This window comes from Athene noctua, chromosome 5 (assembly GCF_965140245.1).
Source record: "Athene noctua chromosome 5, bAthNoc1.hap1.1, whole genome shotgun sequence".
NCBI classification, from domain to species: Eukaryota; Metazoa; Chordata; class Aves; order Strigiformes; family Strigidae; genus Athene; species Athene noctua.
In genome coordinates this window covers 32326472-32351509 of record NC_134041.1, presented here as the reverse complement: position 1 = coordinate 32351509, position 25038 = coordinate 32326472, and the positions used below count along the sequence as shown (strand labels likewise).

Below are 25038 nucleotides of genomic sequence, written 5' to 3'. Positions count from 1 at the left end.
TCAAAACCTCTGTGTCAAAGTCTGCAGTTGCAGTGACATGTCTTCCTCCGGAAGAGCAGTCCCCAGCCAACCTGATGCCTTGTGGGGTTTTGATGCCTCTGTATAAAAGATGCAGCGTCTCTATCACTGCCAAAGACAGGAGACAGAAAAGTGGGTGGGCTCTGCTCCTGGAATTTGTCTTCCTTTCTTTTTCATCATTTTTTTGTCAAGTAGGTTGCAGCTGGGCTGGTTTTGAAGCACAGGATGGTATTGGTCTGCTGCAGTATGACAGCCCCTTGGCAAGAGCAGGATTGACAGATCTGGCTGGAGTACAAAGAGGAGCAGGAGGAGCTGGGTGCAGGCCAGCAGGATTTACTGGTGGAGGCTCACTCCATCCAGCAAAGTATGTAGCTACTGGTGGTAGGACCAAGCAGCCCAGGACTTGCAGGGGCTGCAAGGCAGAGAGGAACAGTTTAGAGGCACCATGAGAGGCAGGGAGCAGTGGGGTGGTGAGTGCAAGGAAAAAACATCCAGTGTGCTCCTAAATCAGTGTGATTCCCCCCCAGTGAGGGGAAGAAAAAGTCGTGGTTGAGTGTGGGCTTTCCCTTCAGAAGGATCTGCCCGTGGTTAGGGGTGGGATGGTGTAAGAAAGACCCATGCAGGGGGACTTGGTTGTGCTCCAGGAGAGATGTCTCTAGGCTTCTTCTGCTTCTGTGTGATGCTTGGTATGGCCAAGGTGGGGTTTGTTTGGGGTGCTGCTGTCCAACCTGGTGTCTGTGTTTCCCCAGGAAGTTCCTGAAGGTCCAGTGCCTGGAGAGTGGGCAGTGGGAAACAGGGCGCTGCATTCCCGTGGTGTGTGAGCCACCCCCTCCCGTCTTCGAGGGCATGTACAACTGCACCCAGGGCTTCGAGCTGGACAGCCAGTGCGTCCTCAACTGTGAGCAGCAGGGACAACAAGTGAGTGACTTGGGGGTGAGACAGAGATCAGGCAAGCATTGTGCTTTGGAGAACCCAAAAGCAGCTTGACCATCCCCAGAGCCACATGCCTTATACCACCAAACAGCAGTTGCCCTGCAAACCCAAAGCTTTTCTTGCTTTGTACCAGCACATGGCGCACTGCTGCCTGGGGATGCTCTCCTTCTCCCTGGTGACCCTTCCAAAAAGCACTGATTATAAGCAAGCCTGCTTGTCTTGAGTCAAAAGGGTCAGAAAGCAAAAGTAGAAGGTTTCCAGTGGGTTTGGGGAGCTGATGTGAATGCATTTGCCTGGGATGATGGGCAAGCTTGCTGTAGCAGGCTTGCTAGACAAGGGGCTTGTGTGGGGATGGAGGCTGCTGCCTGACAGGCTTTTCCACCTTTTGCATCCAACCTGCTGAAAGGGTCTTGTTAAAAGAGGTGTGGTTGTATTCCTCTGGTGGGATCCAGCAGCAGCTGGAAAACAATTTGTTTTCCGGTCAGTACTGCAAAGCACTCATAAGCTGGACCAGATGGCTGCAACCCGGCTGCCCCGGAGAACTTCCCTCTGGTCTTTGCTGGCAGGAGGGGGGTCCTTGCATTTTTCGGCCCCCAGAGCTGGGCAGCAGCCAGGCAGGGGTAAGCCCTGCCACTGCTGGTAGTAATGCCAGCTGCTCTTCCTCTGCTTTGCAGGTTCCCATTGTCTGCACCAAGGAGGGCTTATGGACAGAAGAGTTCAAACTGTGCGAGAGTTTACGAGGCACCTGCCCACCACCCCTGGAGCTGAATTTTGTGGAGTACAAGTGTGAGCAGGGGCACGGCATAGGTGAGGGCAGACAAAAGCTAAACAGTAAACCAAACCTTATGTTGACTCAGCCTTCCTAGAGAGCTGAAGGTCATGATGACTCTTCTTGTACCAATCCCTGATAAATATATGAAAAAAAAAATCCTGTTTTCTCTTCCATCCTCTTTCTAAACCAGGGGTGGCTTTAGCCTTGTGCATGCTCTGGTTGTACTCACAGGCAAGACTCAAAGCTAAAGCTGGCTCCAGTGTAAGCAGCTCTCTTGTCAGAAGGAGCAGGGACTTGTCTCTAGGGCAGACCCAGCCCTTTGCAGTAATTTTCCTAATCTCTAGCCCTCCATCCCTGCTGAGGTTTCTCAACTTGTTAATACTGCTGCCATTTGCAGGGTTAATGTGGCAGGTCCTAGATAAAAGCCGCACCGACAATTGTGTGTAACAGGGCACTTTCACCAGATGAGGGACCACATCATCCATTTCTTTTTTCATAACTTGGTTGCTTTGTGCTTTCAGGGAAAGCTGTAATGCTCAGTGACAGTCGTTGCATCTTGCCTGGCATCCCACGGGTCAGGACACTTGAGCAAAGCCTATAACACTCTGAAGCAAACACACCAGTCATCTGGGTCTAATCAAAACTGGCTAAGGCAGTCTAAGGACAGGGCCTGCTAACATTAAGCTTTGGACAGACCTGATGTGTGGCTGAGGTTAGGGCTGGGATCCACCAGGTTTTCCAAGGTGGTTTTTGCAGCTTTTTTATTTCCTGAGTCATAGGAAGGCAGTGGGAATTCAGTGGGATAGAAGAACTATGAAAGATGCTTCCTAACATGTCAACAAACATCCAATAGCATCCAGGCCAGACTTATTTTCACGCTGGATACCATGTCCTGCCATCAGGGCTTGAATCCGTCTCTTAGGGCGTGTTCAATTTTCATCTCATCTGGGAGGAGGGAATTGGCCACAACTCCTGTAGGCTCTTGCATAATTCAGGATTTGCGGAAGGAAATGTCATCCCAGATTGGGAGGAAAAGGGTCTCCTCTATGTCTGCCTCTACCCTCAGTGAGGAGTCTATATGTTTGAGTCTGGTGCCCTTCTGTAAAATATCATTGCCTGGTTCCTGATGGAGTCCTCAAGGCTCTCTCTCCTCCTGCAGGTGCTGTGTGTATACCTTCCTGTATCATACCTCCCAGTGACCCTGTCATACTGCCTGAAAACGTAACTGCTGAGACTATGGATCACCGTCTGCAGCCCACCAGAGTCCAGGTAAACAGGGAGGTGGATTCCTCTAGCAGAGGGTTTGTTGGCAGCATAGAGAGACCCCCTTCTCTCTATCTGGTGTTTTTTAACCAAAATCTCTTTGACTTGGGTGAAGAAGGGTAAGAATTGGAAAGATAAACAGCATAAGTAAGCTTGGGGCCAGCTGGCCCTCTCCAAGGAGCTGCCCAGGCTGCATGCTCTGGAGGTACCTGCTGCTCCCTATGACCAGGGTCCAGTGCCAAGGTCCTCCCTTCCACCACTTCTTTCTCTCTTCTCTCCTCTGTGGATGCTACTGCACAGTCTCCTGCTCTCCCGTACCAAGGTTCAGCATAAGTTATCAGCTCCCAAGACATCTTTCAAGGACTTGCAGGATACCACAATGAATGAAGTTAAATGCAAGAATCCCGCTGATTTTTCAGGACGTGCCATATGCCTAAACCTACTAAGCTGCTGTTCCTGTCAGCCAATGTGCTGGGATTGCAAAAACCGCCCCTGGCACAGCATGAGCCTCGGTCCTCGATTACCTGGCAGCAGACATGCAACCCCAGGCAGGCATCTTCCTGCCAGGGAGGAGGCAGGGCACTGTCAGCTGAAAGGTGTCTCTGGCTGCCAGGACCCGCTGGCCGGCCGGTTGCTTCTGCTGCTGGAACAAGGGAGCCTTTCCCTCCCCATCTCTTACTCATTTTGTAAGCAAAACAGCTCAAATAGCTCAAATAGTTTGGATCCTCATGGCACGACTTTCCCAAAAAGCAGCTCTGCTGGGGTAATATTTCTTAAAATAAAAATGAGATGCATAATGAAGGAGGTGGAACAAAGAAAAGCAAACAGTCTTCCCAGGAGCCAGCACTCCCATCCAAACACTTTCCCCTCCTCCTGGGAAGCCACAGGAGGCCCAGCATCGTGCTTGTGGATACTACTGTACGTCGCCTTGAATCAGACCCACAACGGATCGCTGCCGGGGGGTGAGGACGCCTGGAGCGTGTGGGATGGTTAAGCACGAGCCTTGGAAGGAGTCCTCGCCTTTGAGGGATTGGATGGCTTGGCCCGTCGAGGTGGTGGTTGTTCAGCTTCCCTTTCACCGCCACCACGGGCTTTCATGCAAAGGAGGCATTTTGCAGAGAGGAGGAGGAGGAGGGAGGGGAGGCGCTATTTTAAGAAGCAGTGGCTCCCCCTTGCCAGGAGCGTCTTGTTTTCCTCTCTGCCTTGGCTTCTGCCTCTGCTCCCTGCTTTGCTCCTCCAACCCTCGAGCATCTTGCCATTCTTGGGACCTGCTGTGCTCCTGAGGTGGTGGAGAGGATGGGGCAAACCACACAGGGAGATGCAGTGGGCACTTGGGGAAGGCATGGTCCTGTTTTGCTTTCAGCTCTGATCCATTGCATCCTGCAGCAGAGCAGGTTTGTCCCTCTGCCTTTATTTCCCTGCCTGAGTATACTAGTATGGGTAAGCTAAAATGCCATTTAAGTTGCACAGCAACATTGGAAACACCCCAGTAGGGTTAAGATGCAACATCCTCTGGGCTGAGTAGGAACAGGCTAGCTCAGCCAACACCCTTAGCCTCTGCCCCGTCTGATGGCAGCTCCCTCTAAGTCTGCCTTCCCTGCGCTGGCTGAGGATGTCCAGGACCTCATCCTGTCCCCGCGTGGGCAGAGATGGCTCATCCTCAGCTGCCACACCATCCAGGAATGATGGAGCCGGTCTGCTTGCTGCTGCAGATTTTGAATGGGAGGCTCGAAGAAAACATATGTGTCCCTCTGGGTGACTCCTGCGCTGTGAAGGGCATCCTAGGACACTTTCACAGGCCAGCCATCATTTTATGGGGCCTCAGATTTCAAAGTCTGCCTGAGCTTTACAAGGAGAAAATTGCATGTGTGGTGGGGCTTTTCTTCCCCCTGTATAATCATGAGTGCTCCTCACAAAACCCTGCTGAATGAGAGGGACAGCACTTTCCAGCAGGATGAAACAGAGCCCTTCACATCTTGCTCTTGTGTCCGGTTGGCTGTAACAGCTGAGTTTGTGCCTTGTAAATACCAGCAATAACCTCAGCCCCATGACTGAACATGAGCAAATCTGATTCAGACCAAGTCCAGGGAGCTGAGTCCTGCTGGGACTCGGTTCTTGGAGCCTGAGCAGGGGTCAATAAGCAAATTGATGCAGGCACTGAGTGATGACTGGCTGAACCCCGCATCCTGTGGGAGCGAGAGCTGGTGAATCCAGCATCATGCAGATAGGTGATGGCAGACTCAGCCTGTTGTGGCCCTGGATGACTTCCTCAAGCAGCCATCATGCGGCCAGGTCAGCCACCATGAGGTGGCACTGACAGTCAAACCCACTTCTCTGGTGGTTACTGCTGTCTCTGTTTGTCCTTTCTCAGTTGCATGTCCATATACACCTACATACACACACACACGTCTATCGAGCCTCTGCATTGAACAATGTACATTGGTTTGTGGGTGAACCAGGTGTAGCTGTCTTGGGTTTGATGGGCTTCAAAGTGTTTCCTGCTGAGCAGAGGTGCAGGGAAGGTCCTGGGTGTGCCACTGCTGTTCTGCATTGTGATCAGCAATGCAGTTGTGGCAGATCCTCTACCTCCAGAAAGCATTGGTGGCTGTTGCCCTCTCTGCTGCCTTGCCTAACAGCTCTTTTCTCCTTCCCTCCTCAGCATATTGTGTGCACGGGCAGGCTGCGGTGGTATCCGGACCCCTCAGTCATTCACTGCATTCAGTCGTGCGAGGTAAGCCCCCCCTGACCCCAGCATGAGCCTCCTGCTCCTTGCAGGAGAGCTCCTGGCAACGAAGACTTACTCTAGCACAAAGCCAGAGGGCTTTAAGTTCATGTTTGCTCTGAGCTGGGACCAGGGCTTGCTGGCTGAGCGGAAAGGCCAGAGCAAGCGTCCTTGGGTATGGTCCCCTGCAGCCAGGACAATGCTGGGGAATAAGAGCTGCAGAATAACCCATTTCTTTCCTTGCCTGCTGCTTCTTAACCATCCCAGGAAGAATGTTCTAGCAAAAGGATTTCACTGGCAAGGGGTATCCCCAAAACGCCCATGTTGACGCCAAGCCTGAATATTTCCTTAACCAGAACCGCAGTTCTAGAGTAACATGCATCTAGAAAAGCCCTGCGTGACTCATGCATCCAACCAAAACAACTAGGATTTCCAGCCTCATACATGCAAAACAAACCGCTCCTGAAGAATCTGCAGACAAAGAATTCCTTGCAGAAATCGGTTAGCCACTCATTTTGCTTTGAATAATGACCAGGCAGCAGAAGATCGTAGGCAGCCTGGAGTCAGTTTGCAAAGGAAATTAAAAGTAGGCAGTCTTTGTCAAGTACAAGTTGTTATTATGATTGAGGAAAAAAGGAAAAAGGAGGGGGTATTTTGGAATGTTATATGCTGAAAATTTGGGATTTTTACAAAAAATAAAAATGTAAATGAAATTTGCACACCAAAAATAGCCTTGGGATGTGCTGATTAGTTTTTTTATGTGCTCATTTCAATGCAAATGATCACTTCTGCTCACCAATTATGCCTAGCTCAGCTTTTTATCAGCTGAAGTGTGGGAGAAAGGGTAATGTTGCAGAGGGCATGTTCCCAGGAACAGAATGTTATGGGCAACATAAGGTGCAGTACTCATTTCCCAAAGTCAATGGCTGTGTTGTGCATCTCTACTGCAAGGCACGGTCTGCAAGAGTAGGGGAATGAGGTCCTGTGTTAGAGAGTTGTTTGATGGATGACTATCAGAGCCTAGTGATGGATCCTCCAGAATTTTGGGAACTCCGGGTCTTTCTAAATGTCATCTTTTAGCTCAGCTCTGGGGCAATGTATTTGAAGTAGAATGGGTTTATGTGGAAGGGCAGTCCAGATCAACCATCTGGTAATCCCCTCTATGGTTCTGTTGGCCAGAGAGAATTGTTTTCCTTGTGCTTCCTGGGAGATGGTCCTTCCAAAAAAGAAACAGATGGGGTGTGAGGTGCTCCTTCTTCCCTTCTTATGCAGCTCAGGTGAGAGAAAGCCACCAACACAGTCATGAGGGTGCTCCCTTAGGTACACTGGACCAACCCCAGCCTTTCTTCCTCTATGGTTCCTGGACCTCACTTTGGTTCTGTGTCTTCAGCAAGAGATCCTGTAGGGGATGATGAAAAATGCCAGCTTATTTGTGTGTGTGTGTGTGTGAGAGAGAGAGAGAGAGATAGGGACTGCCTGAAGTCCCAGCATCTCACAGTAACAGTCATTGTCTTCTCATTGGCCACCCAAACATGCTCATAGCCAGTATGACCTCTTTCTGTTCCTGGATACTTGTCATCCCCTTTTACTGTTAGAAAGCAATCCTAGAGAGCATGCAGGAGGTTAAGCAAGCCAAAATCTTGCAGTGTCCTACCAGAAGATGGAGAATCCATGCTCTTCATCACCCCTGCAGGATTTTTAATGCCTTTTCTGCTTTCGATTAATCTTTCATCAGGAATGACCAAGCAGTAGATATTCTTCCAGCTGAGGTCTCACCAAAGCCCTGCACAAAGCTTCTTTGTGCTGGAAATGTCTCTTTTGATAGGATCCAGAACTCTATCTGTTGTTTCTGCAGTTGCATCAGTCTGGCAGCTCAGAGATATCCTGAGGTCAGCAAGTACACCCAGACCTTTCTCTACCTCCTTTGTTTCCAGCTGATGAACTCTAAGCTAACAGCAGATGTTTTACCATCAGTACAAGAGCTTGCCCTTCAATTTTATACAAGTGAATGTCATTCTGTTTCTCTGTCTCTAGTCCTTCGGGTCAGATATTCTGATCCTTCTCTGTGGAACAGTGCCTTTTTCCTCGTTAGCAGTTTCATCAGCACAGGCCTATTTTTAAGGTCACAGTCACTCACTGTAATACTAATGAAGATTCATCCTCAGATTGTTTCTTTCACCCTGATGCTTTCCTTTTTGATACAGCTCACAGCTGCCTCCTCCCTGTTCTCCTCCTCCCTCCTCACTTCTCACATATGTGTCTTTGATTATTCCTTCCATTAGGTTTTCTTCTACAATGCTTCAGGTTGTTAAGGTTGGGCTGATAAGCCAAGTCTTCCTAGATAACTTTTTTCACATGTGTTTTATAGTAGTCATTGTCTGGCCATAAAGAATATTCTTACTAAAAGTGTCTCATTCAAAGTATTGCTCTGGGAGCTGCTGCTCATCACTAGGAAGAAGGGAGGTGTTACCAGTCCCTCTGCTTGACCACAGAAAATGCTGTGAATGTTTTTTTCCACCTCATCTGTGCTGTCTTCCATCTTCATTCCTATTCCTTTTCTGCCTCCATTGTTATGACCAAAAGCACTGCAGTTCTCAGAGGTCCGTTTCACTTGGGGCCCAATCTCTTGTGGGGTCTGGGGACATCAGACAGCAAGAGTCAGGTAGAGATGGAATACAACCTGTAATCTGTCCTTGCTACATGGTCCCTTCTGCCCACCTTTTCATTTTCTCCCCTTCATTTACCTGCACAAGAAATATTCTGCTGCCGTACAACATAGTCCCTGCTGGGTCTGAAATGGGTCAGTTTGACTTGCCATGTCCATGGGACATCTTAGTTCCAGGTTCCTCCTAGTTTCACAGTAATTCTTTACTGGGGGCACCTCCTTTAGGAGCCCAGCCTCTTCTCTCCACTGGGCAATGAAATGCTGTTCCAGTGGACTGCCGAAGTCACCTCAAGTCTGTGTCACTCCTTAGAGATGTTGTCTCTCCATTGACTGCCAAGAGCACATTGGAAGAGGAAGCTTTCTCATCTGGATGCCTCAGTGAGGGGAACAACCCTATGTAAGAGAAATCCAGGCCACCTGGCTGCTTGTACCATCTCCCTGGTGTAGTCACTTCAGACTGGGGCACGGCAGCAGTAGCCAAGCCTCAACTTCTCCAGCCCCAGCTGGAGCCCTGCCTCACATTGGAAAGTTCAGGTCACCACACAATGGCGTTAGAGGGATTCTCACTCATCTTTATTGTACGCTGGCAGCAGATCAGCCTGCCTGCTCATCCCTCTCGCTCCTCTCCCCACCTCCCTTCTCTTTCCATTAATCTGGTCATCCATCTGCTTCCCGTTGTCTCGCTGTGCCTTGCCAAGTTCCCTATTTCCAGAGCAGGGAGGCACATAGTTCAGCAGGCGAGGGAGGGAGGGATGCAAACCTTTCCAGGAGCCTGTCAGGAATACACGTTAGCACGAAGCATGCTTTTCCTCTTGAGGTCCAATGGAACACCTCATCCCCTGCCATCAGTGCTGGGGCAGGGGGGACTTAGGGGGTGTGGGGTGTGGAGGAAGGGTGCAGGGGTGAGGGAGGTTGGAAGAGAAGGCTTGGGGCTGGGTGGAGAGGGTAGTGGAGGAGGAGAGAAACCCCTCCTCTGCACCATGATTTGGGAGAACACAGTTGTGGTCCTGGTGGTGAGCTCAGCTCCTGTGAGGGAGATGTTTGCAGCATCTGGAGCCAGTTCTCCTAATCCATCCTGAGGTGACCACCTCTCAGTTATTCTCCTCCTGTGCCCCAGAGCAAGTGAGGCTGTTGACTTCAGAGGAGGAGACAGCATGTACAGTGATCCAGGTTGCTCCCTTGGATTGTTCCTGTCATGGTCCAAAATAGCACATGCATGAATGTGGCTCCTGTTGTGCAACTCACTAGCTCTGCACCCTGTGATGTCCCACCACAGGGCCTCCTGTGGTTCAACATTGTGGCTGTGGTTTAGGTGGAAAAGTTCACTTATTTTATCATCAACATGTTTACCCAGTGTTACTCACAGGATGGAGTAACCACCAATGTTCTGCTCAAATACACTTAGAGGAAGGCAGGCTGTTGCTGCAGTGATCAGAGTGAAGGTGGGCAGGCTTTTCTGGGCAGCCAATACACTGTGCAACATGCTGACTTTGCCCCCACCCTCCAGCTCTATTTCATCATTGTCTGAAGGTAGCGAAGGATTAATTGCAAGGGATTTAAGACAGCATGCTCTGTGCAGACTACAGGGAATCAGAGCTTCATACTGGTATGGTAGGAGCTGGACAAAAGCTACCACAGCTGTGGTCTGCCTCTGTTAAGATAGCAATTCCTTCCTGATGTGACTTGGTGCCTTCTCTGGTTAGGGCTGGCTTTGCTGTGCTTTGCTCTGAGCAGTCCTGCCTGCATTCTAGGGGAACGTCAAGAGACTCTGGCTTGAGGTCTCTGCTTCATGCCTTTAGTGAAGATGGGCCATACCAGAAAGCTGTTGTGAGCATGAGCTTCTGGGTATTTCTCAGGTCTTCCCTGTGTGCGGACAAGGTCTCGCTGCCCTTGTGCATGCTGCTGGTCATGTTATCATGATCGTAAAACACTCATCCATTCCCTGTTTTGTGGTTTTGCTGAGATATTACAATGGAAATTATGAAATAGGGATTGAAGTGTGTTTGTGGTTGCAAGTTTTTCTCAAGTCTCTTGATCCAACAGGTAGTCAAGGATCCCGATGGATCCTTGGCTCTTCCCACCAGCACGCACAAAACCCTTGTTCCACACATCTGTGGCTTGTGTCCAGCATTTGTCAGCCAGAATTAACCCCTTTGAAGACATATGCACTACAGATGGTGAGAAGCCTTATCTAAAATCAGGGTCCCACTGTGTTTTAATGTGACAGGGTGCAACTTGCTTCCTGGGCAAAGCACTGCAGTTGGGGTCCAGCTGCAGGCATCTGCCTCTGCTCCTCACCATCAGTGGCACTGGGGCTCCTTGGTTATCCCTCATCTCAGACCTTGGAGGGCTCTGATTTTGTACTGTGGCAAAGCTCAGCATAGGAAACCAGGCAGAAACATGATGCTGGTGGGATGCTCTGCTCCAGGAAAGACATCCTCTTCTGCTCTCCTGGGCCTTAAGGCAATGAGGACTACAAGCACCCCAGCTTCTCCAAGGAGACTCTCTAGAGCAACTAGGTAGCACAGCATGGCCAGAATTCAGTCACCCTGTCTTGTTGCTTGCATCATCAGTTTCTTGTCTCCATGTGAGCATTTCATGGCACCATTATCCATCCTGGACTCTTCCTCTGGCTGCTGTCTGGCTTTCAAAATGCAGAGAAGATCCTACTGGATGTGACTGTTGCTCTTGCAGGCAGGCAAGAGGCAGACCATGTGACTGCTATTCCTTCACAAATCTCACCAAAGCCAAAGTCTAAAGCCCATGTGGTCCAGGTGACCAAACTGGACTTGATGAGTTGCCCTAGATCCTGGTACATTCAAATTTTGAATAGTACATGACCTATTGGCCTCCACATCTCAAGAAGATGCAGCAGAGTTGGAAAAAGCAATCAAAATGGTTAAAAGGATGCCACTCCTTCAAGGAGACCCTAAAACAGCTGAGACTCTTCAGTTTGGAGAACAGAAGACTGCTGCAGGTTTGCCAAGTCACAGAAGTGCTAGTTACGATGGATGCAGAACTGGGGAGCACTCACAGAGTCTGGCAAGGGGTTTGTTTCAAACAAGTGAAAGAAAGTGCTTTGGACACAGCAAGCACTGGACTCTGAAACTGGCTGCTACATGAGACTGCAGCGGTGAGTACTAGCTTTAAGTTCAAAAAGGGATTAAAAAATCAGTGGACATCAGGGCCACAAACAGATACCAAAAGGCCCAGGCAAAGCTATACCTTCCACCATGTTTAATGCAACAAGTGCAGATGGTGGGGGAGTACTAGGAGCATGGACTGCAGACAGCAGTCACTTCTGGATCAGACCTGGCCCCTGACTGGGTGAAGGCAAAGCCCTTCATGCTGGGGAGGTGGAAGGCAAGATGGGGAGCTCTCTACATGTCTGCTGGGTACGTTTTCATGGTGCTCTTGCCATAATCAGCACAGGCTGCTATCATGGGATACAGCCTTCCAGCGGATGAGCCCAAAGAAATATATCCTTCTTCCAAAACTCTCAGCTGAGGCACACTTTTCCTAAACTGTGAGAAGATCTCTGTCCCCTGCACACACGTAGAGTGTGATTATAGAAACCTCATTCTCTTATGACAAAGCAGAGGGAAATAAAATGATCACATGCCAGTATGGTGCAAGGACAGGAGCCAGGTGTATCTGTCCTGCCTGCAGGGACAGGCTTAAAGAGCCCCGAAAGATTGGGGCCTTTTGTCAAGGATAGGACAACAGCATCCAGGCACACCACCAGTGGTGGTTGAAAGCCAAAGAGGTGGAAGCAGGCCCAGCTCGCACAGGCCACAGTGTGCAGGCTCCCTGCACTTGGGATGCCCTGACCTATGGCTGCTTCTCTGCCCTCTTCAGCTCAGCTGCCATCTGCCATCCCTCCATCCCTGTCCACTTTCTCCTCTCCCAGCAGTCACAGTCATGCAGTTGTGACACAGAGGGAGGAGTGGAAAGCCACTGAAAGCAACCACTGAAATTAAAATCAATGCGTTGCTTCTGATAATAAACAAACATCCCCAGGCATAGCCCAGCCAACTGTTCTTCCAACACGAATATTCATTCCCCTTCAGTTCCTTCATCCCTTGTACATTGTTTTTCTTTCTGTTTAAGATCTGTAGCAAGAACTTGGCAGAAACCAGATACAAGTGGGTCAGGAGGCCCTTGTGGTTTTCAGGGCTTGTTTTTCATAACCCGTTCTATCCTGCAACATATTTTGCACAAATGGCTTGGCAGGAGATCTAATCCATGGTGGCAGGCGAGCTGCTGAGGGCAGGATTGCAGGCTGGTGCTCGTGGCAGGGGAAGTCCTGGCTTCTCTTGTGCTTGCAGAAGCAGCCCTGAGAATGGTGAGTGCTGGGGACCAATCTCCAGGAACCACCATGCTTGCCAGGGGCACTACTGACACATGACACCTTCCTCTGCTCCCCTTTGCTTGTTCTTTCCTGCTTCTGTTTTTCTTCTCCTGCTAGCACTGAAATGTGTAAGAAGGACAAGGTTAAGGACCCCACCATGAATAGATCATGGACACAGATGCATTATGGAAGCAAAGACCTGCTCTGATATGATGTTCATCTACACCAGTTTTCCATACTTTTCTTCACTCCTGTTCCCCATGGACTGTGCAAAGTCCTTTCCACATCACTGTCTGTTGAGACATGGGGTCTCTGAGGAGCAAGGCACAGAGCAGGACAGAAATAAAGAAATGCATCCCCATTCAGTAGCCCAAAGTGCCACATACTTCTTCAGCAGAAGTGTGTCCAAGTCAAATCTTGCCCTGGGACACAGAAGCACTTTCAGACACCATGACAGCAAGGACCTGCTCTCTCAGTACAGTAATTTACAGCAGCATTCAGGCTGGAGACAAAGCAAGAATCTAACCTCCCCACTTCAGACACTGATCATATCCAAACTCAAATCAGACTGATTCAAACGGGCCCCAGATGTTTGCAGGAAACCCATGTGTAAGGGACCCCCTTGGTCCTTAAGAACACCTAGAGCTGCATACCAAGACTGCTGGGAGCTGAACTGTTGCTTGCCCTGGGCATGGTGGGACAAGTGATGTCATGCAGGCTGAAACCAGACAGCAGGATGCTGCCTTCCAGTCTGTCACCTCTTCTTTGAAGCGTTCCTTTAAGTATATGGAGCACTTTCTCAAGCAACAGGCCTCTGTTTTCTTGGTGAGGCCTGGCAAGAAGGATGTTGGAGCTGAGCAGATGTTCCCAAAGACCTGAGATGTGATGAAAATGATCTGCACACTGAGTCAATGAGTGAGTGGCTCAGGGACACAAGCAAGTTCAGAAACAATTGGTATTTCTTCATTTTGCTTTCTGGCTGTGTCTGAGGTGATTGGGCAGGTCCATGATGTCTCCAAGCAAACCATCCTGCAAGGATGTGGCTCCAAGGCACAGTTGCCATGATTCAAAAGGAGCAGAGTGTTGGCTTAGGGGACAGAAATTGGGAGCCACAAAAATGGTGGATGAAGTGCTGGGTCTGTAGGAATTTGTTTCTCTTTTCTCTTCTTCAGGGCCCTTGGTCTCAGGTGCCTCTTGCCAAATTTCTAGAGCTCTCTTCCTCTGAGTGGTGTTTACACTGCCTGCCTCACTGCAATGGGCCAGGTTGATCTCACTCCTTGGGGTGACTCAGGACAGTAAGGCATCCCGAAAAGCTTTTTGAGCAGAAGTCAGTCTTGTTCCCTCTTTGTCCCTCTCTGTGTTTTTCAGAGATGATTTCCTCCTTGCGTGCTGGAGAGCCTCAGGAAGGAGAGAGGGAAAGTGAATGTGCTTGGGGTGTCGAGGGGGGGAGAAAAAAAAATAATAAAAGACACACTGCAACAAGAAAGAGGGCCAAGAAAAATATTTAATCCAAACAATGAACATTGTCATTTCCTCCCACAGTCTGCATTCCCAGTCAACTTTCCTGGGCAAGCAGGGGGAAGCCAAGAATGGCCGGGCTTTCTGCCTCACCAGCATGAGAGTGTGTGTGTCTGTGTGTGTGCAAGGAAAGGGCTGTGTCCTGGGGACACTGTTCTACAGCATTGCTTTAACTCGCTCCTGTCATGGCTGTGGCTGAAGGGAATGACACCATTCTGAGTTTCCTGTAGGGAAACAGTGGTTTGGAGCAATGTTGGAGGGATGTGGACAGAGATGGGAGGGGGAATTTCCAGGGACCTAAGCTGGGGTGGTAGATGCATAGGGGCTTTAAGTGAACCGGACTTTTAACAAGGCTTTGGGTACCCTTCAAGTCCTCCCAGGGACCTCCCAGAACTTTCTGTAACATCTTGGCTAGTGGCCGAGGTGGGAAAGAAGGAAGGAAAGGCATCTGGCAGGGAGAAGCCTCCTCATGCTTTCCTTTCTCCATGCATCCCCGCCGCATGAAGCAGCTTTCAACTGGGATGCTGCTTCTCTTGCATGTCTTAGACCCCTGAAGCTGCAGCGGTCTTCAGTCCTGGGGCAGCTCAAGATACATGTCCTGCAGTTCTGTAAACCCCAGCTTGGGCTGACATCCTGTGGTGGGTTGACCGGGCTGGATGTCAGGTGCCCACCAAAGCTGCTCTATTGCTCTCCCTCCTCATCTGGACAAGGGAGAGAAAACATAATGAAAGGCTCGTGGATTGAGATATGGACAGGGAGATCACTCAGAAGTTACCATCATGGGCAAAACAGACTCAACTTGAGGAAAAAAAAAAAAAAATTTATTACCAATAAAATCAGAATAGGATAGCGAGAAATTAAAACCACTTCTTAAAACACCTTCCCCCCACCCATCCCTTCTTCCTAGGTTTAACTTTAGTCCTGATTTCTCTGCCTCCTCCCCGCCAGCAGTGAAGTGGGGAAAGGATGGGGGTTGCGATCAGTTTGTCAGTTTGTCACCCATTGTCTCTGCTGCTCCTTCCTACTCAGGGGGAGGATTCCTCACACTCTTCCCCTGCTCCAGTGTGGGGTCCCTCCCACAGGAGACAGTTCTCCATGAACTTCTCCAGCATGTGTCCTTCCCACAGGCTGCAGCTATTCCAGAAGTGCTCCAGCATGGGTCCCTCCCATGGGATGCAGTCCTTCAGGAACAAACTGCTCCAGTGTGAGCTTCCCATGAGATCATGAGTCCTGTCAGCAAACCTGCTCCAGTGTGGGCTCCTGTCTCCATGGGGCCACAGGTCCTGCCAGGAGCCTGCTCTAGCACAGATTTCACACAGGTCACAGCCTCCTTCGGGCATCCACTTGCTTCAACATGGAGTCTTCCACAGGCTGCAGGTGGAGATCTGCTCCACCAATAACCTCCATGGGTGCAGGGGCACAGCCTGCCTGACCATGGTCTTCACCACAGGCTGCCAGGGAATATCTGCTCTGGTGCTTGGAGCACCTCCTCCCCCTCCTTCTTCACTGACTGGTGTCTGCAGGATTGTTTCTCTCACATATTCTCACTCTCCTCTCTGGCTGCTGCTGGTGTTGTGCAGGTTTTTTTCCCCTAAAGTATGTTATTGCAGCGACACTACCACTGTCACTGATGGCCTTGGCCTTGGCCAGCAGCAGGTCCATCTTTGAGCCGGCTGGCATTGGCTCTGTCAGACATTGGGGAAGCTTCTAGCAGCTTCTCACAGAAGCCACCCCTGTAGCCCCTCCACTACCAAAACCTTGCCACACAAACCCAATACGCATCCCTCTGCTGTCAGATGGGCAGGGGTTTGCAGCTGTACTAGGTGAGAGCCTGGCCCTGGATACAGCTGCTTCCTCGCTTCTGGCGCTTAGCACGTGCTGGTGCCTTTGGGGGCTTGCTCTTGAAGACCTTGCCAGGCAGCGGCTCTTGGGAGACCATGTGCACACTGAAGGGAGACATTTCCCTGGCAGAGGTTTATCGCTGGACCCTGTCCCTGTCTTCCTTGTCATGCTATCTCCCTGTTGTCTCCTCAAACTGATCTTTCCATCATTGGTGACTCATCCATCACAAGAGCAGAGTTAACAGTGGTGAAGCTGATGCACTAGGCGTGGGTCTGACAGCACAATGGCTTTTGCAGGGCTGGTGCCTGCCTGTCTGCCCTGCCAAAATGATGGTTCCTCTGGGGCTTCTTTGAAAACAGGATGAAGACACCTGCACCTCCTCAGCTGCAGGGTTGCATGTGGTCATCTCAGAATGCGAAGGAACCAAGGTCAATGCACAAAATACCAGTGCCCAAAGGGAAGGAGACAAGCACAGCAAAATCCATGCTGACTCAGAAGCAGCATGAAAGAAAACTACACACTCTCCTTGTATGGAAGCAGCATCAGCCTCCTGAAGGCTGGGTGGAAACTTTTTGCTTGTTAAGGCTGGACTTGATCCCCTGAAACAGATCTAGGCTTTCTCTAGCTATGGACAGATTGAAATCGCAAGTGCTTTCCACCCCAGTGGCAGCGCAGAAGAGCCTTTCAGCTCTTTGGTTACACAATTGGCCAGGTGCACACTGAATTTTTTTTCTTTTTCTCCACCTTCCTCTGAAGCATCTGGAACAGCTCATTGCCAAAAGCAAGGTACTGGGCCTTTAGGTCTGCTCAACCAGAGCAAAACCTGAATTCCTTGGAAATAATGTTCATCAATTACTCATGATGCAGCACCAAAATATGTATGATATCAATGGCATCTGTGACTTATGGTTCATGCTCCATCTTTCCTTCACTCTGTTGCACCCTTTCACACTTTTTCATGGTGAATCAACCTACAAATAAGGTGGATCTGAAGAAAAGCATCTGGACCCTGCCTGCCTCCCTGATGGCACTGGGTGCTCCCCACCGGGCAGGATGCCAGAGCTGGGGAGGGAGCCAGGCAGCTTGGCTCTGGCCCCAGGGATTCTGCAGGGATGGTGGAAAAACACTGTGTGCAAATGCTGCTCCTTGCATGGCATCTCTCAGCAGCATCAAGTGAAATGGCACTGCCAAGCCCTCCGAGATGCTTCTGCCTGGGATGCAGTGGGATATAACCAGTCCTTTCTCCCATCCCTCCTTTGCCTGCAATATTTTTCCCTCTTTTTATTTTTTCTGTAATTTTTTCTCTTTTCATTTATGCCTATTCCCAGCTTTGAGAGCCTGTGTTTTTTTAGCCTGTTTAAATTGCCAAGCACTTGATTCGTGGTTACTATTTTTATGCCGTCAGCTCAGGGTTCGGGTCCGGCAGTGCCAGATGCTGCACCTCCACATGCTCACACATGCCCCGCTGAAGCTTCTGTCTGAATAAACAAGGAAGATGGATGGCGCGAGTGGGGAGATTTGCTGACACAGCCCAGCTCTTTGGCTGCCTCAGTGGCACACTGCCTAGCTGAGCAGCTCCCTATCACTTAACGTGGCATGAAGCAGTTGCAATTACCTTATTCATTTTTTCCTCAGTTTATATGAGCTGTTTCAACTGGCCCTTTTCCCCCTCGTGCTGGAGGATGCATATTCTGGTGACTGAAACCCAGTTGGCCATTTCCCTGGATCACATCCATTGCCTTTGCATGGCATAGCTGGGCATTGGTGTTTTCTTTGTTCATGCCAGAATTTTAAAACATCGTTGGTCTGCAAGTCACCAACATGGGCAAACCTCCCTCCTCCCACTACTGGCATTGCTTTCTGCAGAGCTACATAGCTCAAACACAGGCTGAACAGTCTGTGCAGGTTTTCCTCTCTCACATCACCTGCTCTTAGCATGTTGCATTGCCCATGTCCTCCCTTGCCGTGACATTTGCAAGATCAAAATGAGACTGATGGCCACCTGTGCCCTCAAGGGTGACCCACCAGCACCTTACTTTTCTTTTTCTGCTTGCAAAGATGAAACCAGCTGGAGATTCTTGACAAGGCGAAGCAACAGGAATCACTGTGTTCTCCAGGCACTGGGCGAGGAGTAGGGAGAGCAGTCCCCGAACCCTGCTCCTGGCTCTCTTGAGCCTTGAGTCCAATTAGTCATTTTTTTTTTTTCCCCTCATATGTTTTTCCAATGTAATTTGGAGCATGAGTTGTTAAGTTTCCCCAACAAGTGTTGCCATAGAAGCCTGTATTTGTTTAGGGTGGGGTACGGGCTTCAGTGGGTTGAGAGGAGGGGGCAATTAGCCCTAATAGGTGTAGAGAGAAACAGAGAGCCTCTCCTTCCCATCCTGTCCCTGCCTCTGTCCTTCCCCCACCTTGCACACAAGATCTGGAAATCATTTCAGACCTGTGTAGCCGGGATGGGCAAACCTCCCCGTAATTGTATGGAAACTACCGAAGCAGCGGGTGTTGTTTTGCCAGTGAGTCATGACATATGGAGCAAAGCTCAAGGAAAAACTCTACCACATGGAAGGCTGCAAAAGCAAATCACACCCAGAAGAGCTCTTCCCTGCCAGTGGCCCTGGCTGGTGCCCTGCCTGCATCCCTCCAGTGACCAGCCCCAGCATCCATGCCCTGGCCCTCCTGGGGCTCAAAGTTGCTTCGTGGTTCAGAGACCTTTTTTGATCACTGTCATTTAAGACCCGCTGACACTTTTCAATGGAAGAGGAGTGTTAACCCTATTGCCTTGGTGAAATTGCACCCTGGTCTCCTCCAGACATGGTTTGCAACAGTGATGATAGGAGTCAAATCCCTTCCTGGTTTTGAGTGAGCTACCTAACCCGGCTGTGCCTCAATTCCCTAGCTGTAGGAAGGTGTACTCTTTCTTCTTCTCTTCTGAGATCTTCCAGGCAAACGTAATCTCTCTGTGGCTACCTGGATTTGGCCCAGGGACTGTGGTACTGACAGCACAGACAGGCACGGTGGTTTGCCATAATCCCTGCTGCTACTTCCTAAAGTGACATTAGACTGGGTTGAGGTCATTTCTGTTCCTTGTGAGACATGATGACAAAAAGCCACACTGGTTCCCTGGTTATGGCATGGCTTTTTCATGTGAATTATTGGTATTATCACCAGTCCTGCATGTTGGCTTCAGCTCAGTGGAAACAGGGCTGTCATGGTGAAGTGACATTTTTCAGCTGTCTGTCATTCAGTTTAGGGATGCTATGGGTGAGTGTCCATCAAAGGCTGGGTGCAGGTATTTTCTGATGCCCAGCTGTTGCAGGGGTCACCAGATCCAGCAAAATGGGTTGGCTGCTTCTATGAGCAAAGGGGTGGCCAGGTTTCCAAGGGTCCTTTCTGATGACAGCAGTCCTCCTGGAGATTGGCCATGGTTGCTGGGCCAGTAGCTACCATCACAGGGCCTAGAGTGGGAGAAACATTTCAGTACTAATCACTCAGTCAGGGAATGGCTTCTCCATTCTGTTAGCACATTGGGTTGTTGCTTGGCAGTGCTGATGTGTCTCTGTGATCAATAAACCTCAGCTGCAGATAGTTTCTGACAGTTCATTGCAAGTGCTTCACATGTGTGTTGTTTGGTTGCACCAGTCACACAGCATTGTTTCTCAGCCCTAGTTGGCTGCTTCTCAGCTCCAGTTGCTTGTTTCTCTTCTCTGATCAGATGACTCATGTAAACAACAGTAAAATGTATTTCTGAATGGCTGCTTGTGCCATTTAACATTTCTGGACAGAAAGCTCTTCTTCAATAGCTTTCTGTTTCCATGTTAGAGCTTAAAGTAAATGTTTGTTAGTGATGGAGCATTTATCTGAACTGCACCAAATTAAGTTGGGCTCTGCAAATCCCCAGCTGTCCAGGCAGACTCAACAGTGATTCACAGGAGAGCAGCAAAGGTCACTGGGCCGTGCCACACAAAGAGGACCCACCATTATTTTGACAATGCAAAATCCATCACAATTCAATCACATGGTTTCCTTACAGAGGGTGAGATTTGGGCCACTAAGAAGAGAAACGAGGAGGAAGATGGCCAAGGCTGAAGCTGGAAAGTGGCCACGTTGCTTTTATTGCTGGTTACCAGTAGGCTGGTGCCCTCTCTGCTCAATCCAGAGTTGGATTTGGCCTGCAGGGAGCTAGTGCTTAATGTCTTATCCCTTCTGTTTGTCCCAGCTGGCCACCAGATAAGTGGCCTTGTGATCCAACCTGTCAAGGTTTGGTGGAGCCATGTGATCTGAACGGGGCTAGAGCTTCCAGTGGAGAGTCTAGAGGAATTTGGGGACATGTTCCTTGGAGTCAGAGCCAGAGCAAGAACATTCTGGAAAAGGCATAATCCTTGCAACCAGTACTTGTCAATGCTTGGCTTGGCTTGGCTTGGCTTGAGTGCAAGTACTTCTGGGAGACTCCTGACCTTACTGAACCTTTCTCATAGTCCAAGGGAGATAAAGGACCTGCCTTCCTGACATTGATCCTCTAGCAGAATGCTTTATCGATCCTCATAACAGCCTCCCTGCACTTAGCTGCCCAAGCCAGGTCACCAAGCTCAACTTCAGAGCCAAGCTCTTTGGGAGGTGAGATGCTGGAGAGAAGAGTTGGGTCAGCTTCTTAGAGAGTCCTGCCCCAGCTGTACATGCAGAGAGCTAGGTTACAGTGGAGACACATGAGAGTAATGTGAGAGATGGACAAGCAGATGATGTGGTGAAGTGACTAATCGTTGAGTGGCAATGGACTCCGTGGAGAAGCACTGAGTGAGACGGGAATGAGGACATGTGGCATTCAGGTTGGGGCACTCCCTAGTGATGTAGATTTGCTTTCTCTCTTCCTGACACAATTCCCTGTTCCTCGAGCTACAGCTGCTGACCTCACAGCACCCAATCCTCCATACACATCAGCCAGGATACCAGTCTTCTGGTGCCCTTTGGCTTTGAAGAGGGAGTTGTGTATGGTGGAATTGGGCCTTGGCCCTTCCCAGAAGTGCACAGGGGCCTTGCTGAGGACCTGGGATCTCTGATTTTGGGGGAAACTTTATGCTTTTGAACAGTCCTTTCAGCAAAGACTTCTTTCTCTGCCTAGCCCTTCCAAGCAGACGGCTGGTGCGACACCATTAACAACCGGGCATACTGCCAGTATGACGGGGGTGACTGCTGCTCCTCCACACTGTCCTCCAGGAAGGTAAGTGAGCAATTTCTGCAGTGCTGGCTGGGATTTAGGATTAAGTGGTGACTGGTAGCCATGCTCTTATGCTTTGCTGGCTGTGGAACTGAGCCTGTAATGCAATTCTCCCATGAACAGAGAACAAACCCATGATTTTAAACCAAAGCCAGCTGAAGCTGATAGACATCATCCCACTGATTAACAGCGGGGCTTGGACTTGGGCCAGCAGGACTAAAAGCTCAGCCCAGCTCCCACTGAGGTTCATGGGATTCCCTCTCATTTTGGGAAACAAGTCCCAAAGTAATGACTTCCATAGAATGTAGTGCTAGCCATAGTGAGTCAGAAGTCACCTTGTCGTATAATTGAGCAATCTCAGGGGATTTTTGGTATGATCCATTGGCATCCACTATGGGCTGTCTTTCCCTCACAGTTCTCCTGGGAAGGGAAGGAGGGAGGAATAGTGTAGAGGGAACAACTTGGCATTAGGGTTGCACAGACCATTATTTGTTTCCCATCACAACCTTCCCTCCCACCTAACTTGCTATCCAGCACTCACAGCCCATCCTTCCTAAGCATATCCAACAGCAAAACAAATCATAGCCATGAGATAATTTCTCACTGCAAAAATATGTGAATTTGGATCTTCTCATCTTTGTTGTGGAGCTTGAATCATTCTTCCTTTCATCACACATACACACACAGAGAAAAGGAAAAATAAAATCCTGGGAAGATCCAATTGAGATAGGAGAGAAAAGACTTTACACCCAAGTGATGAGTGAAACCTCTACAGAGATATCATGACATCTCAGAGCAAGGCATGGCTCTCAAGAGGTCTGAGACATCTGGATCTCTGGACAAAATAAAGGGTGGGTTCACAGTGGAAGTGGGGGGATTCAGTCCCACGGCTCTCAGGAGACGTAGCCCCAGCCACACATCCCAGATCTCCTGTGGCACAAGCCTCCAGCACGTCACTGTTAAGGCAGCTGCAAGAATATGGGGTTTAAACACCAAAAATCCACTCCAGCTTCTCACTGGCCCAGGCTGTGAAAAATCAAATGTGCTTCCACAATAAGAAAAACTCCTGGCTCTGAGCCTGGTGTGTATAAAACCTCTGGAGGAAACTGTTTTCTCAGCTCCCATTGCCCATGACTGGGCAACTGTCAACCGGGAGCCAGACGCTCTGCTGGTGCCCTCCCACCTTGCTCTGCTGCTACCAGCTAAGGTGACATAATCTTACTCGGCTGCATACAGTTGTCGCAGAGAAAGCAATCTGCAATGAGCCTCTCTACCTGCATGGGATGTCTCAAAGCAGCACAGCTTGTGGGTTGCCCTACAGGGACCCACTCCCTCCCCCACTGAAAGCCATTCCTGCTCACACAGCCTCTAGCCTGCCTGGGTTTTGTTAATCCATAATGCACAAGAACTGTATGTATCTACCCTGGTTCCTATATAGGGTAGTGTGGAGGCCAGCCTTTGAAGCTGGCAGCTTTGTTGAGTTTTTCCTAGAGTTGCAGAAGGTGAGGCTATGCTACATCCATGCTTTGGTGAGCCTGGAAGAGCCAGGAGTAGCTTTAAGGACAGGTCCATGGGCTCAGACGTGGACAAGGAGGGGCTTTCTAATAAGGGTCAAAGTAAAACTAAAATCTAGAGGTGCCTCAACACTGCTTGACCTAGTCCAAATGCCCCATACTCATCAGGGGAGACTTTGGGGCACAAGATTCAAGCTGACCCTTGGTTGCAAAACTTGAAACACAAGTTAAGAAAAAGGAAAATGCTAAGAAGAAAATTCAGCCGGGGACAGCTTGTATCAGAGCCCATTTCTTAGTGAGTGTGGAGCCTGGCAGTCTTCACAATGCCAAGAACTTCAGGGTGCAGCCCAGAGTGTCTCTCTGTCTGTACTGTGATGGAGGGGGCTTGCAGGAACATAGGGGCGCCAGGAGCCAGGTATCTCAAAGTAGGCTTACACCTCCCCTCTGTCCCCCCAGGTGATTCCATTTGCTGCTGACTGTGATCAGGATGAATGCACGTGTCGAGACCCAGAGGCCGAGGAGAACCAGTAGCGTCATCACGAAGGGCCTCTCTCAGTCAGGCGAGCACCAGAGGAGTGAAGGGGCAGTAAAGGAGCTGCTGGGAACGGCAGGGTGTGAGGGGGCAGGAAGAGTAAGGGAGAGCCGGGCAGAGGGATGGCCACCACGTATGGAAGGGATGGGTGGCTGCCACAGAGCAGACAGTGGGATGTGGGGGGGGGGGGGGGGCAGGAGCGTGGTGGTCCCCTCCCCATCACTGCTCCTTCCTGAACCCTGCTGGGACACAGAGGCCCGGTGCACACTCGAGGGGCTCAGCCAGGGGTCAGTACCACCTCGGCCATGTGCTGGGCTGGCTCCACACAGAGAGCCTGGGCACTGCCATGAATGTTTGTCCTGGTCTGCTTCTGAGTGTCTGTCTTTGCTCTGGACTGTGTCACTATTCACCCCCCTCTGCTGTACAGGCTTCTTTTAGCAAGGTCGAGGTAGTTGTGATCTCTCTGCAAATATTTAAAACTTAATTATATATATATATATACATATATATAATATATATAAAAATATATATTATATTTTCTTTGCTCTGAGAAATGAAGCTGAGAAAGGATATCCTTTGTCACACACCCATGCTGCTGTGAAGTACAAACCATTGGGAAAAGCGCAGGTCGGGGTAGGAGGATTTCCCCTTCCTTGCTGAGAGGGAGCTGGAAGGAGTAACAGAGAGAGAAGCCAAACACCAGGCCCTGCCAGGAGAGAGGTCTCCAGGCAGGTGGCAGGGAGGCTGCAACCTCAAGGTGCTCTCGACATCTTGCAGGCACTAAGTTTTGCCCTTGGGATTTGCCAGTGCTTTGCCTGGCTCTGCTTATGGCCCTGGGTCAGGATTTTGAAGTTGAGGAGAAACTGCTGTGGCCTTGCATCACCGCAGCAAGCACAGCAGACTTGGTGAGCACTGCTGCCCTGGAGAGTACCACAGATGCCCGTCACCCCTTATTTCAGAGCCCTCTGGGAAGGTTTACATGTCCATGGGTATTGCTGTGTGGTCAGTAGGAGCAAAGGCACAGAATGGTCCCTCTCGGCCTCGCTCCCCCTGGCTACTGCACTCCCAACTAGATGAGGGATATAGTGGGCAACCCAGAGTAGCTGTGTCATGCTCTGAATGAAGGACAATGAGGTGGTCCTTATTTTCTTTCCCCACATCTCCTTTCCAAATATGAGTGTTGTCAGCAGTTCTCAGAGGAGACCAGACCCTGTAATGCAAGGAGAGACAGGACCCAAAAGACCTGTCAGGAGACGTTAAGCATCATCTTTTCCCACTGAAATTTTCCTTATTACTATCTCTGTGGCTGAGCACATGACAATGAACATACAGTCACTGACTTTCACAAGCCTCTTGCTCCTGTAGGTACTAAGTGAAAATCTTCAGATTCACTTCTAGCCCTGAAGAAGCCCAGCTAGAAACTTTGCCTCCCCGCATCTGGTTCCCGGAAGCTCAGTTTGGCAGCCTGTACCCAGCCACATAGAGACAGTGGGTAGGGAAGGGTGCCTGGCTCCAGCTGGTGTTATCTCTGATGATTTTGTGCTGCAAAGAGGCAGAGAAAAGGGATAGAAAGAGGAGAGCAGAGCAGGAACCACAGAGTAGGAGCACGGACTCCGGTGTCCCCAGATGCAGCTGCAGGCTGGGACCAAGAAACCCAAGGCCACCCGGCTGTGTCCTCCCGTCATGGCCTGTGCTG

General features: G+C 50.0%; 1 protein-coding gene across 1 annotated transcript in view; it reads left to right on the top strand.

Annotated features, from left to right (window-relative positions):
* Positions 1-23717, top strand: part of PAPPA2 (pappalysin 2) — a 95751-nt gene extending 72034 nt beyond the window's left edge. The window contains exons 17-22 of the mRNA XM_074908293.1: positions 768-936; positions 1626-1758; positions 2883-2992; positions 5646-5717; positions 21201-21299; positions 23267-23717. Coding sequence (XP_074764394.1) covers positions 768-936; positions 1626-1758; positions 2883-2992; positions 5646-5717; positions 21201-21299; positions 23267-23341 — 658 coding nt within the window. The 3' untranslated portion in view covers positions 23342-23717. The remainder of the gene's footprint in view (positions 1-767; positions 937-1625; positions 1759-2882; positions 2993-5645; positions 5718-21200; positions 21300-23266) is intronic.
* The last annotated feature ends 1321 nt before the right edge of the window (positions 23718-25038 follow it).